This window comes from Vitis vinifera, chromosome 1 (genome assembly GCF_030704535.1).
Source record: "Vitis vinifera cultivar Pinot Noir 40024 chromosome 1, ASM3070453v1".
Classification (NCBI taxonomy): Eukaryota; Viridiplantae; Streptophyta; class Magnoliopsida; order Vitales; family Vitaceae; genus Vitis; species Vitis vinifera.
This window is the reverse complement of record NC_081805.1, coordinates 2,240,199-2,256,311: the sequence shown is the minus strand read 5'-3', so window position 1 is coordinate 2,256,311 and position 16,113 is coordinate 2,240,199. Positions and strand designations below refer to the sequence as shown.

General features: G+C 37.1%; 3 protein-coding genes across 4 annotated transcripts; 2 read left to right on the top strand and 1 right to left on the bottom strand.

The window, feature by feature from the left end:
• Positions 1-5,002: 5,002 nt before the first annotated feature.
• Positions 5,003-10,621, top strand: LOC100245828 (phosphate transporter PHO1 homolog 1). The gene is made up of 14 exons (XM_003631182.4): positions 5,003-5,491; positions 5,625-5,925; positions 6,409-6,817; positions 6,903-6,951; positions 7,041-7,112; positions 7,368-7,497; positions 8,245-8,365; positions 8,469-8,718; positions 8,821-8,925; positions 9,051-9,095; positions 9,194-9,346; positions 9,462-9,740; positions 10,042-10,178; positions 10,302-10,621. Exons 1-14 carry the CDS (start codon positions 5,261-5,263, stop codon positions 10,390-10,392), a joined length of 2,373 nt encoding a protein of 790 aa, XP_003631230.1. The 5' UTR covers positions 5,003-5,260; the 3' UTR covers positions 10,393-10,621.
• Positions 10,622-11,713: 1,092 nt separating this feature from the next.
• On the top strand, positions 11,714-14,948 carry LOC100250970 (mitochondrial protein import protein ZIM17). 2 transcript variants are annotated; one of them, XM_002280557.4, is made up of 4 exons: positions 11,714-12,090; positions 12,203-12,362; positions 13,179-13,307; positions 14,673-14,948. In XM_002280557.4, the coding sequence occupies exons 1-4, from the start codon at positions 11,966-11,968 to the stop codon at positions 14,778-14,780; spliced, it is 522 nt and encodes a 173-aa protein (XP_002280593.1). In that variant the 5' UTR covers positions 11,714-11,965; the 3' UTR covers positions 14,781-14,948. The 2 variants fall into 2 exon arrangements, with proteins under 2 accessions (XP_002280593.1, XP_019072096.1); XM_019216551.2 differs by having other exon boundaries at positions 11,774-12,090; positions 14,656-14,948.
• Positions 14,894-16,095, bottom strand: LOC100254256 (lysine-rich arabinogalactan protein 19). The gene is made up of 2 exons (XM_010649914.3): positions 15,352-16,095; positions 14,894-15,192 (listed from the first exon to the last, which is right to left on the bottom strand). Exons 1-2 carry the CDS (start codon positions 16,072-16,074, stop codon positions 15,088-15,090), a joined length of 828 nt encoding a protein of 275 aa, XP_010648216.1. The 5' UTR covers positions 16,075-16,095; the 3' UTR covers positions 14,894-15,087.
• Between the last annotated feature and the right edge of the window lie 18 nt (positions 16,096-16,113).

Below are 16,113 nucleotides of genomic sequence, written 5' to 3'. Positions count from 1 at the left end.
ATTGATTAATAAAATAAGTAATTTTATGATGCATCTGCTTCTTTAAATATTTTTTTTAATTTAAAGTAATTTTGACAGTGATTTTAAAAAATGTTTATAAAATCTTTTGATGCTTAAAAACTAAAAACACTTCCTAAAATCAATACCAAATGTACTCTTAATCATATAATATCTCTTTTGGAATGGTTATAATTTTAGAGACTTATATTTAAAAAAAATTAAAATTATTTTTAAAAAACTAAGACATTGAAAAATGTTTATTATATAAATAAATTTATAATTTTAGTACAAAATTTCCTATTTTTATAGAGGAGCTTTTGATTAACAGAAAAATTGCAAGTCAAGAAAGTAATAGCATCCCCACTATGGAGTCAATTTTTCCAAGTGGGCAGACATGGTGCCATTTTGGGTCTCCTCAGTCCATTCAATACATTTCTTCTTTGGTTCTTCAAACCACTAGGCTCACTTTGAATATCATCCAAAGATGAACAGAAAAACTAGGTTTAAACCAATCACAAGTCACAACAAGGTATTATTAATGAATCACTGCCAGTCTTAGAATAAAGGGATGTTTTTAATATGCATGAGAACTGCCTAATTTCAAGGATTAAAGTATGATAAGACTCAGTGGTGAGGTTTTGTTTTTGTGCTCTTTCAGTGTAAAGATTTGATTCCACTTTTTGGGAAGGAAAAAAAGAGAAAGAGTAAGAATGACTGGGATTTGGTTGATAAAGGTCTTGTTGATTAGCCTCCTTTTGTTTGTTAGCTTCAAACAATGCAGTTGCCCCTGTGGGTGGTTGATTTAAGTCTAGAACAAAATTAAAAATTTCCCAATGGGGGAGCAACCTTGTGTGGAAATGGAGACTTGTTACATCTGTACTGAATGTGCCCAACTTTATGGTTGTTGATTGGTACTAATCCACACTTAAACAAATGGACCGGGTGGCTGGATTAACCAAATCTATTGAGAAATCTGAGTGTTTGTTTGATCTGGAAATGAGCCAGAGAGATTCTGAATGATCACTTAAAGTCTGCTTCTGCTGATATATCCATGGAGGAATCTTTGAATTTTAAAAATGTCGCCGCCATCGTGCGATAAATGCAGGCTGCTAATGGGGAAAGTGGATGACAGGTGAATAGTTTAAGCAAGAACAGGGGTGATGAAAACTGGAGCAAATGGCTGCCCAGTCTTTATGTCATTGAGCACACAAAAAGTGGTTTTTTTTCACCATGATTTTCCTATCACAAATTGCATGGCCAGTCAAAAATTGGTACATAGAGAGTAACAGAGTGAAGTGAAATCTGCTCAAATGCAGGTGGAAAATCTCATCATTCTGCTATAAGGAGAATATAATCTGGAATCATTTTAATGGGAAGTAAATGGAAAATGACCAGTTTTTCAATACTCTAGTGGGGGGGTCTCCTAATGACCTTTCTGCAATAATTGCAATTATAGATCATAGCACACCATGTCACTATGCTTTGAACCTCGTCCTGAAAAAAGGTAAAGTGCTTATGGGTCTTTTGCATTCTTTTATCTGAAGATCAGGGATTATTTAGCCTGGTTAGAAGCAATTTTTTATGCAGAAAGTCGATGCACATGCCTAATTTCCCATAAATGTAACTGAGCATGGGCTGCCTTCAGGGTGGAAAATAAGCTTCAAATTGCCACTAGTGTAAGCACTTGTCGGTTTTCTCCCTCCCATGGTCAACTAATGATAGCAATGGCAGTGATGAAAGGAAAAAAGTAAAGGGTCAATTATACAAAATTCAAATGATAGAAAAACTCAGATCAAACTACCTCAATCTAATCAAATGAAGATGGAGTAGAGCTATGGCCCCCTTTGATTATTAAAAATTGATGATAAAGGAAAAGGAAACAGAGGATTCCCATGATAAGAATCCAAGATTCCTTTCATTTTCATGTGTTTTTATAGGATTTATCCTCTTAATTTTCTGTGTACTTCAATGTTTGTCTTCATTCCTGAAAATGAAGCCCAACATATGGTATTCATTCATCCGCATCTAACTAAGATTTTCTTATCTGCTATCCCAATTGAAGATTTTGATTCTTAACACCTACAAAGAATCAAAATCTCTTTTCAGGGTCAGTTTGATTAAGCTTACAACCTAACTTCGTATAGCCATTTCAAGACTAACAATACTTTAATCACCGAGTACAATCATAAGTTAATAAAGCGCGACACACGGTACTAATTCATTGAGTCATAAATCAAACCAGTCCAATCCAAATTTCCATTATCTGCATGCCCAACTCAGAGGAATATTTTATGTTCTTAACACGTTGGCTCAGAATCAGAACCCCCTTACCTGCTCTCTAAACCATGTGATGTTCAAACATGACAGATGCAAAGTTGGGCATATACTCCAGAAAATCCATGGTGGCTATGGTCTAATGTTGTACCAATATGACCCATCAAGGGGGAAGAACCCTCTAGGGTGTTCTTAAAAGAAGGTATATATATGACTTGATTGAATCAATATATAATCTATGGAAAATAGATGGGTTTTTAATCCATTTTACAAGGGAAAACAGGTGGATTTCCTTGGCTAAAGTGGGATATTCTTTTCTGATAAATGCATTTTTCCATCAACTTAAGGGCCTTCCATGGAATCAAATCTGGAATCGTATGCTTGGAATCGTCTTTCTCATACTTTGGAAGTTTGAACTTGGAGCCAGTCATTACACTCAAATAATTTTATCTTGATAGGGTGTACGGTTGAAGAGTGGAATATCATTTTAAATTAACTCATCCCATCTCCATAACAGATGATGAGAGTAGAGGTACATACATGAATGGCTTGAAATGATGAGTATCATTTTCTTTTTCTTTTTCTTTTTCTTTTTCTTTTCCTCTACAGCAAGCCACTTTATACATGTGCTCACCCTCTGAGGGGCCCCAGAATTTACCATATAGTTAATTCACTTGTGAAAAATACTGAATTTTTCACATCCAACATGGTATTTCTCAGAGCTTCATTGACCATCTTGAGGCCTATGATTGATGAGTAATGGTTCTTGGAGTCAATTTTGATCATTAGGCAAGTGGGGTAGTCTGTTTTGTTCACAACAGAAGAGTATAAGATGATAATGTAAATAATGAAAAGAGGAAAGGTAGGAGGGAGAGGTGGGTGACTAAGATGGCGCACCAATATGTGCTATCCGAATCAGACCTTCATTTTTATGGTCAGTCATTGGTCTGATGCAATGCAAGGCTTAGATTTTGCGGGCACGTTTTCTTCTCTTTGTAGCTCAAGAAGTTCTGCGTGGAATTACATTCCTCTCTAATTTAGACCATCAAATAAATGTCCAAGAAATGTAAGATTAATTAGAAATAGAGTTTTCCCAGCATCCAAACATCAAGCTCTAGCATTTCACTAGTTGATCTCGGTACCTATGCTCTGCATGCTCTGTTACATGATGCTTGGGTTGGCGCATATGCTGGAATCATTCGCATACTACTCAATGGTCAGTCCAAGAAAAAGGAAATGAATATTGATTGAAGGAGAAGACATGGTAAAGTGCTTGAGCAACCTTATTCCCCTGGTTTATCCATGGCATTTTCTATCTGAGGGGCTGAATGGGATGTGCTTGGTGGCTCAATTCACTTGTGGAATAACACTACCATCTCCAGCCACTTGCAGTGCTGCTACCCAAAAATCGCCCCACCAAAAAATTTAGGCAAAATGAACTCAAAGTCAGTGTCTTTCTCGCGACTCTTTACCATGCATCACTTGTGTTCTTTAGCTTACTATTTTTGATAATTACAGGCACCTGAGTCATGGTCCCTAGTCTCCGTTGGTAGCATATTTTGGTATGATTTTCGACATTTTTATTCTCGAATTGGATTCAATACCGCATATTACATATTCTTGTATGTACATGTATCTATCTACCCCTGTTGGCATCACAAGAAAATGCTAGTACCAGTATCAAATTGTACTGTAATTGTTCTTCTTAGATTATTTAGAAGGTACTAACTACTAATTTCTAAGAATAGGGATTATAAGAAAAGCAAAACAATGAGGGTGAGAGAGAGAGAGAGAGATGGCAAGACGAAAAGAATTGCGTATCTTTGAGTCAGCCACTAAGAGGGACGCTGTCAATTTTCCACAATCATCATGCTGATGTTGCAATCTATGTGTGGGAAGAAAAAATTGAAGGAGAGAGATGATACAGGAGGAGACAGAACAACGGTTGCGGATTTTGGATTTTGAATTTTGTTGTTTTAGTGGAAGGTTTCATGTTGACAAGTTGGGTGGAATGTGGCATAGGAACAAGGGAATAATAGAATTTGGGAAGGAACCTTTTCACTGAAATAACTTCTGCTACTGGTACTACTAGCAGCCTAATTATGCCTAATTTACTTGTCTGAAAACCGCTTATCCAGTTATCTTAGTGTCATATCATGGGGAAAATCCTAATTACTGGAGACTATGAAATAAGGAATCTGACGATGATTTACCTAATATATTCCCTCATCATTCCACTCTAATGAAATGGGGAATGCTGTCAATTCAATCTTCTACCGTCCTCTGTTTAAGCAGTTTTGGAATATGGGCAACCCCAGTAAATAGTTTCTGCCATGATATATTTGATGGTGGTTGATGATCTTATACAAGCCAAACATATCGTATTTTGCCTTTAATTTACATTATAAACAAAAAGGATTGATTAGTGAAAGTGGGAATGAAACATAATTGAGAACTTTTAGTTATCCCAAATCTAGTGGAAACCAAGCTGGTCAAATTAGAGGTCACTTTTGTGTGCTTGGACATGGTTCAGCCAATGGGGTTTTCCCTTTTTTACAAAGGAGCAGTTCCTGGCTTACAAGTAAGATATTGCAGGGCAGTTATCCAAGATGTTATGCCCCCAAATGACCATTGATCCTTTCTCATATATATATATATTTTTGAACTGGGTTGTGTCCCACATCCATCAACTTTTACAATTCCACTTTTTCAACATTTGAAGAGAACATGTTGGCTGAGGAGTCATCACCGGACGGCGGTTGGGTCATTCTACGGCGAACCTTGCCACTCAAGATGTATACCTTCCAAGTGGAGAGAGCATAGGATATTTTAGAATGTGCTGTCGAGCATCATGCACATCAGTCACTTATTTTCGATGACCATAAAAGAAGGGATGATGGGCTACCATTGAAACACTCACAAGCCCCTTCACACATCATCTGGCTAGAATTTCATCTCTCTCTGGGAAAGCCAAATAGAGAGAAAGATGGTGAAGTTCTCTAAGCAGTTTGAGGGTCAGCTTGTTCCTGAATGGAAAGAGGCCTTTGTTGATTACTGGCAACTCAAGAAGGACATCAAGAAAATCCATCTTCTTAGCACCGCCACTAACAACATTCCCACCGCCAACCAACAGTACTCTTTGCCCAAAACCCTCTTCTCCTCTATAAGGAGGTTCTCTTTATTTGGCCATGAACGTAAAGACCATGGGGTCATTCAAGTACTGTCCCTCTCCTTATCTCTCCTTCTCTGTCTCCACAACAACCCCCCTCCACATATGTATATATGCTTTTAGTTTCAGTAGTTTTTGTTGATATAGATATGGTTTCATGTGAATTCACTGTGTTGATCAGGTTCACAAGAAACTCGCGTCATCAGCTAGTAAAGGGGACCTTTATGAGACTGAATTGCTTGAGCAAATTGCGGATACTGATGCTGCAAATGAGTTTTTTGCATGTTTGGATATGCAACTTAACAAAGTGAATCAGTTTTACAGAACAAAGGAGAAGGAGTTCCTCGAGAGGGGAGAGTCCTTGAAGGAGCAGATGGAGATTCTCATTGAGCTCAAATCTGCACTGAAGCGACAGCGTAACAAAGGATCCACTGCCCAGGACCCGAAGGAGGATGCCTCTATTTCCTGCACCATTTCATGTGGTACATAACTATAACCTCCTTTCTCTATTTCAAACACATTTGCAGTAAGAAATGGAATGCATACCACCTTCTGTTAGCTCCATCTTTAAGGGGTTTCTTTTGTCTCAATTTGTTTCATTTCATCAGCACTTTCTTTGATCTACCCTAAAAAAAATTTTATTTCTTACAATCTATATATCACACATGTTCTCTTCTCCTCTCCATTATCCATCCATACATCCATCTTAATAGTATCTGCTCTCTGCTCTCTGCTCTCTGCTCTCTTGTCTGGGGTACTGATGGATTCCATGTTCTTGAACACAAGTACTAAGCAAATGTGCAACAGACTAGTCCTCTAAGGCTCCAGATTCACTTTGCTCTGGATGGATTAATTAGTTTTGTAGTACATGAGAGAGAATAGTATAAAAAGAATCAAATGTTACATTAAAAATTCCATGAATTTTACTAAACTAGCTGCCACTTGTGTCTTATGGCTGGTTACAGAGGAAGAGTCCATTAAGGACAAAACAGAGCAAGAGCCAGCCCAAGACAACACTGCGGATGAGTTTGAGAGCAATGATGTGCAATTCTCAGACTCCCTAAAGTCGGATGAGATGGGGAAATCAATGAGAATGAAAAGAGAGGATGGGAAACTGAGGACTCTCTCTGGCCGTGTTTTCAATTGCCAGGGGAAGAACTTAAGGATCAACATTCCCCTGACAACACCTTCTCGTACCTTATCAGCAATCAGTTACTTAGTTTGGGGAGATTTGGTGAATCAGTCCTCAAGGAAATGTGGTCCAGAAGGAAGTAAACTAAACATCAACAAAACAAAGCTTCATCATGCAGAGAAGATGATTAAAGGAGCTTTCATTGAGCTTTACAAAGGGTTGGGTTATCTAAAAACCTACAGGTGACATATCAAAAGCTGTTACATTTTTTTAATCTTTAGTATGAGCGATAATCTTATGTGCGGTCTGCAATGAATATGTTTTTAGGAACTTGAACATGCTAGCTTTTGTAAAGATCTTGAAGAAGTTTGACAAGGTAAATAATTGATGACTTTGTGTATTCAAAAGTTGCTTTTTTTTTGTTTGTATCTGTAAATAAAAAGGAATTTTTTTTGTTTTTTTCAGGTCACAGGAAAACAAGTTCTTCCCATTTATCTAAAAGTAGTTGAAAGCTCCTATTTCAACAGCTCAGACAAGGTAAATTACTAAGCCAACCAACCAAGTAAAACATGTAGAATCTGTCACGCCTAGCTATGTTATACAACATAATGGTAATTGCTATTGGGGGATGTTTGCCACACTTCGGATTATTCGGAGACAACTTCAAGTGGTGATCGACTCTAAAAGTGCATTTCTGCACAAGGGTTGGCCTTAGATTTAAATGGATCTGACTTAGATATGCTTGTCTCACACTTGCATTGAAGTCCTGCTAACTTGTCTCAGAAATTACAGGTAATGAAGTTAGAGGATGAGGTTGAGGAGCTCTTTACCAAACACTTTGCTGAGGAAGATAAAAGAAAGACCATGAAATACCTCAAACCCCATCAGAGGAAGGAATCACACACAGTAACCTTCTTCATAGGTGAGGTCCTTGCACTATTTTAAGAACTGGGATTAATGAAATAAAGCACACAAGATAATATATTTTCTTTTTTGACCATTTCTTTTAGTGGAGTCCTCTGAGCTAGTGAGCTTGGTCACAGATTCACAGTGACAAAGGTACAAAAGGGAAAAAATATGTAAGGCCCCATTCTGCCACAAAGCTGCATCAAGGGGTCATACCTGATTTACTTTTTTGGTGGATCGTAAAGTTAGGGTCCAATATAGACCATTATCATGTGAAAACAAGATTGACCCTACATAGATTGAACCTTAAAAGGCACATTAACACAAAAGAGGCAACAGTTAGCTTTCTTTGTGCAACACCTTGTTATATTGCATGGACACTTTCTAAATGAGTGAAGCAAACATGTTTGTACATGTATTGGATGCATGTTGGACACTAACAACCCCAAAAGTCTCCTGCAGCACTCCCTCATAATTTTTTCTACATTCAAATGAGGAAAAAAGAAAAAAGAAAAAAGAAATGACCCACCATGAATTGATGAGCGTGTATAATAGCGCTTCATGTTTTGCTCTATTCACATGTATAATTGTGCCCCTAAATCATACTTCTTCCAATTTACCAGATCAGGAAGTATTCGTTTCACATTCTGCAACCTGTGCCCATATAAGGCAACATCCATAACTTATTATCTAGAAAAAATTCTATTAATGACTCAAGAATGTACACATTAATATAATTTTGTTTTTCCCTTGTATGTTTCAGGGCTATTCACCGGATGCTTCATTGCCCTGTTTGCTGGATATGTCATCATGGCTCATATTTCAGGGATGTACAGAGGGCAGTCAGATACCATCTACATGGAGACTGTCTACCCTGTGCTTAGGTAAGTACTCATTGATGGCGTTTTCTTAAGACCACCTCTCATGTGAAGTTCTTGAAATTTTTTATGATTAGGCATCTAATATTACAGACTGCTCTTTTTGCAGCATGTTCAGTCTACTGTTTCTACACTTCTTTTTGTATGGTTGCAACATTGTCATGTGGAGAAAGGCTCGTATAAATTATAGCTTCATCTTTGAGCTGGCTCCCACCAAGGAGCTTAAATACAGAGATGTCTTTTTGATCTGTACTACGTCAATGACTGCTGTGGTGGGGGTTATGTTTGTTCACTTATCACTTGTGGCAAAAGGGAATTCATATAGCCGAGTTCAAGCCATCCCCGGTCTGCTGTGCCTGGTAATTCTTCTAGCCTACAATATATTGTTCTGAACTTGAAATTGACATAGCATATTTTTTAGTTGGTCATAACCTAGAATTTCAACTTTCATCTTTATACAGCTATTCTTGCTACTACTTGTGTGCCCCTTCAACATCATATATAAATCAAGCCGTTATCGTTTCCTTCGGGTGATAAGGAATACCATTTTGTCCCCTCTCTACAAGGTATTAGTCATGATCGCATATTCGGAAAATTACAAAGGCATAAGCAGAAATTTTCTTGTTGAACATTAAAAACAAAGTTTTATGCCAGCTCCCTTTTTAACTGATTTATCTTATTGCCTTTGCAGGTTGTCATGCTGGATTTCTTCATGGCTGACCAACTCTGTAGTCAGGTAGGTTTGATCACAAATCAAGCCTCTTTGTTAGCTAATCAGAAGCCTTTAACTTGTATGAGTGGCTGATTTATTAGAATATCTTTATGGTTTAATAGGTGCCGATGCTCAGGAACCTTGAGTATGTGGCTTGTTACTATATAACAGGAAGCTTCAAAACTCAGGACTATGGGTTCTGCATGAGGACCAAGCACTACAGAGATCTTGCTTATGCTGTTTCCTTCTTGCCTTATTACTGGAGAGCTATGCAGGTTTATAATCAACCTTTCTGCTTAAACTAGAACTTGAGATTTGCTCATATTGCAGAAATTTTCCAAAGCAGTACAATATTCCTAATAAGGATTCTGCTTGATTGGGCTTTTGCAGTGTGCCAGGCGATGGTTTGATGAAGGACAGACGACCCATCTGGTTAATCTGGGCAAATATGTATCGGCGATGTTAGCAGCAGGAGCCAAAGTGGCCTATGAGAAGGAGAGGAGTGTTGGATGGCTTTGCCTTGTTGTGGTTATGTCAAGTGCTGCAACAGTGTATCAATTGTATTGGGACTATGTAAGAGATTGGGGTTTGCTCCAGTTCCATTCCAAGAACCCCTGGCTAAGAAATGAATTAATGCTTCGCCGAAAAATCATTTACTACTTCTCCATGGTATATGTTAGAACCCTCTCTCCCTGCACTGAAATTTCTTAAGCTTCCTATGGGCAATTAGGATTCAGTCTGCACCCATCTCAACCCACTAACCAACCATTGATTCTAAACAGAAAATTAGCTTAGCTTTTCAGATCATCAATATCACTGAGCAAGTCTCAAAGGGATTATAACAAATTCTTAAAATCTACTTGTAGAAGGCCATTTATAAAATGGAAAGATCTTGAAGTACACATTATATAAGCAAACTTTGTACTTCTCAAGGTCAAGCTTTTGAACAAATATTTGATATGTCATGCAGGGACTGAACCTTGTTCTCAGGCTTGCTTGGTTGCAAACTGTTCTCCATTCCAACTTTGAAGGTGTCGATTACAGAGTAACCGGGCTATTTTTAGCTGCCCTTGAAGTCATTAGAAGAGGACAGTGGAATTTCTACAGGTAACATGGGATTTCCCAACTTTCAGAGGATCCAACTCTTTATTACACACACATGTAACTGTCAACAATACTCATATCTCCCACTCTAGTTGAGCTAATGAAGAATTGTCTGTCATGGCCCAGGTTGGAGAATGAGCATCTAAATAATGCAGGCAAGTTCAGAGCTGTTAAAACAGTGCCACTTCCTTTTCATGAAGTGGATGATGAAGACTGATGCCCATTGGCAACAGTTGCTCAAGGAATAGATTTGGAATGTCACAGATGTTCTTTACTTCTTTGGCCATATGGTTCAGAAAGGAACCTAATTGTCCTTATACAAGTTGATGTGACAAGATGTCATCTCCCTGTCTATTATTCAGTCTTGAGGTCTGGGAAATGGCTTATACTTGTATACAAAATCTTCATCAATTGAATGACAGTGAAATAAAGTGCCCTTGTGTTAATATCTAGTTGACACCAGTATATATTCTTTCCATCATTGTCACCAAAGATGAACCCTCAACACAAACATCAGTAATGTTCATTTTCCATGGACAGTGTTTCTTCTGAGAGATCCCTGTCAATTGCCAAAGTTTTTGAGTATAAATCAACCAGTCCAGCACCCACCAAAACCCGGGTTGATTTGAAGATTGCTGCATTGATTTTTAATCAAATTTTGTTAGCACTCAGTGTTGAAAAACCTTACGGAGTTGAGAAAAAAAGAATGCCCAAATCTCAGGATTAAGATTGAAGTAAGACTCTACTAGCAAATGGGGAAACATGAAAAAGAAATGAAACGGAGGTTGTTTTGGTGGATTGTTATTGTAGTAAATATTTCTCCGTTTTAGTATGTTTTGTTTAAAGATAAATATATTAATAATCACGGATATATCTATATTTAGATTTTACGGATATATTGATAGATATTATGATACAAAATATTTGATAGACCAAAAATTCATTAAAACTTATGAAAATGTAAGAAAAAAACTCTAAAAAATGAAATTATAAATATAATAGATATTTTAAAGTTGTTTTATTGAAGAAATTAATATATGTATGGCATGATTTGTGATATTAAATTTAATTATATAGTGTCGGATAAGAAATATGAATTTTGTAAGTATAGACTCATTATGAAATTAAATTATTACAAATATACTAATCATGTGATTTAAATATATTACTATATTAAGTTAATTTACTTACCTCTATTAAAAATATATTAATTAATTATAAAAATATACTAATTTAAATTCAATGTTATACTAATTTAAAAATAAATTATTACAAATCTACTAATTATGTTACTTAAATATATTTATGATTTTTATTTATAAAATATTGGTACATTTTGATACAAAATATTTTTATTTAAAAATATTCATAATTTTATTTATGATTTTATATTTGTTTTATATTTAATTAGTATACAAAATAAATTATAAGATAATTAAAATTAATTTATTTATAATAATTTAATTTTTTATCGATTTTTCATCGATATATCTAATATATCTTCAAATTTTCAATGATTATTTTTTTTTCATTTATGATTGATATTTTACTTGTATTACCGATAAATATTTCACCATATTTTCGTCCTTGGTTTTGTTTACGATCGCTGGCCACAAAACGGAGCAAATCAAACGTCGTCGTCGCGTATCAGCGTTGTTAACAAACGAAAAAAGTTGGTATTTTGGGGTTCGGGTTGGTAACAGAATTAGGGTTAGGGTTTTTTTCCCACCAAAAAAAATTGATAAAAAGGCCTTTTTGAAAATTTGAATCAAACTGTAAACACCCCATCAATGGCTGCAACCACGTGCAGGGCTCTTCCCACCATTTCTTCTCTCCACTCGTCCTTCACCACCACAACACTTGAACTTCCTGCTCCATCCACTGTCTTCTTCAGACCCAAGACCAGATTTTCCAGGTCATTAATCTTGATTCCCATCTAGGGTTTCTCTTTGTGTTTTTTGTTTTGATGCTCTTTTACTTTTCAAATCGAACTATTAGAACCCTTGTTTATTTAATATTATTTTCAGATTGAGGGTTTCTCCTACTACAACAGTAGCACCAAAATATGGGTTTCGGGTTTTGGCTGCTTCTGGGTTTCGGGATGGCAATTCTGAAGCGAACCTGGAATTAGGACCTTCAGTGTCATCTTCCTCTCATTCAAACTCCGTTTCTGATGATTCTTGCTCAGTATGATAATATTTTAGCTTAAGCTTAATTAATTATTGGTATTTTTCTTTCATTTAATTTGCATTAACCATTTGCAATCCACCAATGCCTTATTCATTTCCAATGGTTTTTGACATTGCTCAAGCATTTTTTTTTTCAATTTACGCACTGAATGCAAGTAGGGGCTTTCATTTCTTGCTTTCTTCTATTTATCTATTTGTTTTGAACTGTTTTGGTCTGTCCGGGTTTTAGAAAGCATTTAACTGTATATTCTGTAATAAAAAAATTCAGGATTCAGGAACCATTGGAAATTCAAATGGTCAGTAGTTGTTCAGAATTTGAAATTTTCTGAATTCAGGAGAGACTTGTAAAAAATCAAGAATGGGAATGGTTTGGAGAAAAATCAAGAATGAATTTGAGGGTGAATGGTTCTATGTAGAAGAAAGAATGGTTTATATTCAGAGCTGTAGGTGTTTCCAACATCAAATCCGGATTCATGTCAAGAAAAGGATTATGATGGGTTTGCATTCTACTATTATTTTGAATAACTTGGAATGATTAGAAATATGGATAATTCTGGAATTTTTTTAATTTAGTGGGATAAATTTGGGGTTCTTTTGCTTGTTTGGGAAGTCAGGAACTTCTAGAATGCTTTGAATGATTTGAAGATGAAGCGATTTTATGACTGAAAAGTAACCATGCTCAAAGTTCTATGATTTGTTTTTATTTTTATTAAAGAATTCTTGTAAGATCATACAACCTCTAGAAGTTATGTATTTTTCTTCTTACTGATTGCTTGAAGGGATCTCTATCTTCTTTGGCATTTCCTTCATGTAGGAAGCAAGTATTGACATAAAACTCCCAAGAAGAAGTTTGATTGTGCAATTTACTTGTGATGCTTGTGGTGAAAGAACAGAAAGGCTTATAAATCGATTAGCCTTTGAACGGGGGACTGTTTTTGTGCAGGTATTTGTTCTGGTCATTGCTATCATGTTGGATTTCCTGTGATACGTTTCTTGATGATGATAATGTTATTAAAATTCATCTTTTCTTCATTTGTTTGTCAAGGATGTTTAGCTGTCACTGTAATTTGTATCCATTATATGCATTGGAAGAATCATGTTACATGTGTTTATAAAGATAGGTTTCTACTTGCTCATGAAAATATGAATTGATATTCCTACTTGTTGGGGAAGGTGTATCCTAGGAGTTAACATTCATTTGAATTGATCATTAACGTCAAATTTTCCCTTGCTTGAATATGATTTTCACTTGTCATAAAAATGTGCCCTTGTAGAGAACCCTTTAAGTTGATTCTTGATTGGATGCTGCCAGATGAAAATGCTGCCTGATGCAAATGCAATTTTCATTGCATTTTTTTTAGTGATTGCTTCAAAAAGTAAACAGGAATGATGGGTATTTTGTTGGACGCCTTTAATCAGAGTTTTTGTTTGCCTATCAAAAAAATATATATAGAGAGATAATGGAATATGGGATTTAGTTATTTTTAGAATATATAAACATGAAATTGTCAAAATTTTATAAGATGAAGTTAGGATTTTATTTAGATGAAAATAAAATCAACATAAAATATTTAACCCAATTGGATTTTCAAAGTTGCAACTTGGCTTGGTTGTGTTTTCAAGTGCAGTGCGTACTTCTGTAGAAGCAAGCGTGACATATGTTATACTGTAGATATGACCTGTTTATGCCTGGTTCCATGTAGTTCGGTTGCTTGGTTATCATTGCCATTCAACTCTTTAGAGTTTGCTTTCTTTAATGTTTGCTTCTGCAATAGTTCTTTTCCCTGTTTGGCATTTGCTCCACCACTAGATTCTCTCTATAACTAGGTGTCTTTAATCTCTATATGCTATTCCAGTTTTTTTTTTTTATAACCGTGGATGTCCGGGTCAGCTTACACGCACCTCAACTAATCCCACGTGGCCCTGATTAACGATTGGGCAAACCTCCAGTGGCCTTGAGGGGACTCGAACTGGTGATCATTGGGGGGCAAACCCAAGGCCGGACCAACTGAGCTACCCCTCAGGGTTCTATTCCAGTTATACCATGAAGGAACAAAATTTATCCTTGTATAGTTGTTATAGACATAAAATTGTTTCTTAGCCATGCTTGAACTTCTGTACTAGTGACTTTATACCTACCATGCCTTCAATCAAAGCAACCTGTTTGATTAGGTATGTTTTCACATTGTTTACATTTGAAAGACACTCAAATTTTACTTCTGTGCTGCAAGATGGTTTATAGTCCTTCATTTTAAATATTTTTTAAATCTTTGGTCTATCATCACCAACAGGCAGTTCTTCTCATCAGTGTGCAGGGTGTCTTCAGCATCACAAATTGGTTGATAATTTAGGCCTTGTGGTTGAGTATGATTTGCGGGAGAATATCAGTGCAGACTCAAATACAGATCAAGTTTGAAATGCAGCAATTAAGTTATCTATATTTTTTCTTTTTCCATTTTACATGCAACATTGAAGTTCATTGAGCTGTTCTGGTTTTCCTTAAAACATCCCTTCCTCTGTAATGGTGTATAGTTCAAATTCAATTTTATTATATATTGACCATGCAACAATTGAATAAGAAAAATATACCAAACCACCAAAATCTCTCGTTTTATTCTTCTCTACATCTATCAATAATTCATTGATCTTATGACATAAATTTGAAACAATCCAACCCCTTTTAAGTAAAGCTATAGAATCATGGCTCCACAAAACAAATATCACTAGAAATTGTAGCACGAAACAGCAAACACAGCAACAAGAACTAATGCGGTCCTTGCCCACATTGCTGCAAGACCTCCCTGTTGATACAGCGCAATTCCTCCATTCTGTTGCCAAAAAGAGGAAAAAGTCATTTAAAACATTTTGATATGATCAAATGAGATGGATGATATTTGATTACTCTGTCTTTTCAAAAGCATATGCTTCATTCAGAAACTAAACTGGAAGTTGAGAAATTAATTATTTTAGCTGACTGAACACATTACCAAGTTTGGTGATGGAGCTGGTGCCGTTTCCTCAGCCTCAGGGACTGTAGGTGGTGCGGGGGGGCTTGGGGTAACTGGTGCAGGTGCTGGTGCATGATGATGATGCTTCTTGTGCTTGTGTCTCCTTCTCCTGTGCTTGTGCTTGGTAGGGGCTGGTGCAGGTGCCGGTGGCTCGCTAATTGGTGCTGGGACTGGGGCTGGGGGCACTGGTACTGGTGCTGGAGCTGGGGTTGGAGGTACAGGTACTGGTGCTGGCGCTGGTGGTGGAGGCGCTGGTGCTGGCGCTGGTGGTGGGGTCGCTGGTGCTGGCACGGGGGGTGGGGGCACTGGGGGTGGGGGCGCTGGTGCTGGCAGTGGTGGTGCTTGGACTGGTGCTGGGGATACCTGTGGTGGTGGTATGGAAGGTGGCAGAGGTGGAGGTGAAGCAACAGGTGGCGATGGTAGCACTGGTGGTTGCACTGGAGCTGAGACTGGTGGATTTGGTGGTGGTGGAACTTGAGGGGGTGGGACAGTGGGGCTCGAAGCTGGCGAAACTTTAGGAGAGGGTGATGCTACAGGAGTGGTTGCAGGTGCGGGTATGACCGGAGTTGAGGGTGGCTGTGTGGCTGCAACTGGCGTGGGAGTTGGCAAGACAGAAGGTGAGGCTGCAGGTGCTTGTGCATTAGCAATGGCTACAAGAATGAAGAGGCAAGATGAGACACAGGCCCACATCAGTGAAGCCATTTTGTGGAATTGTTGAGTTTTGGTGTGAAGAATTGGTGC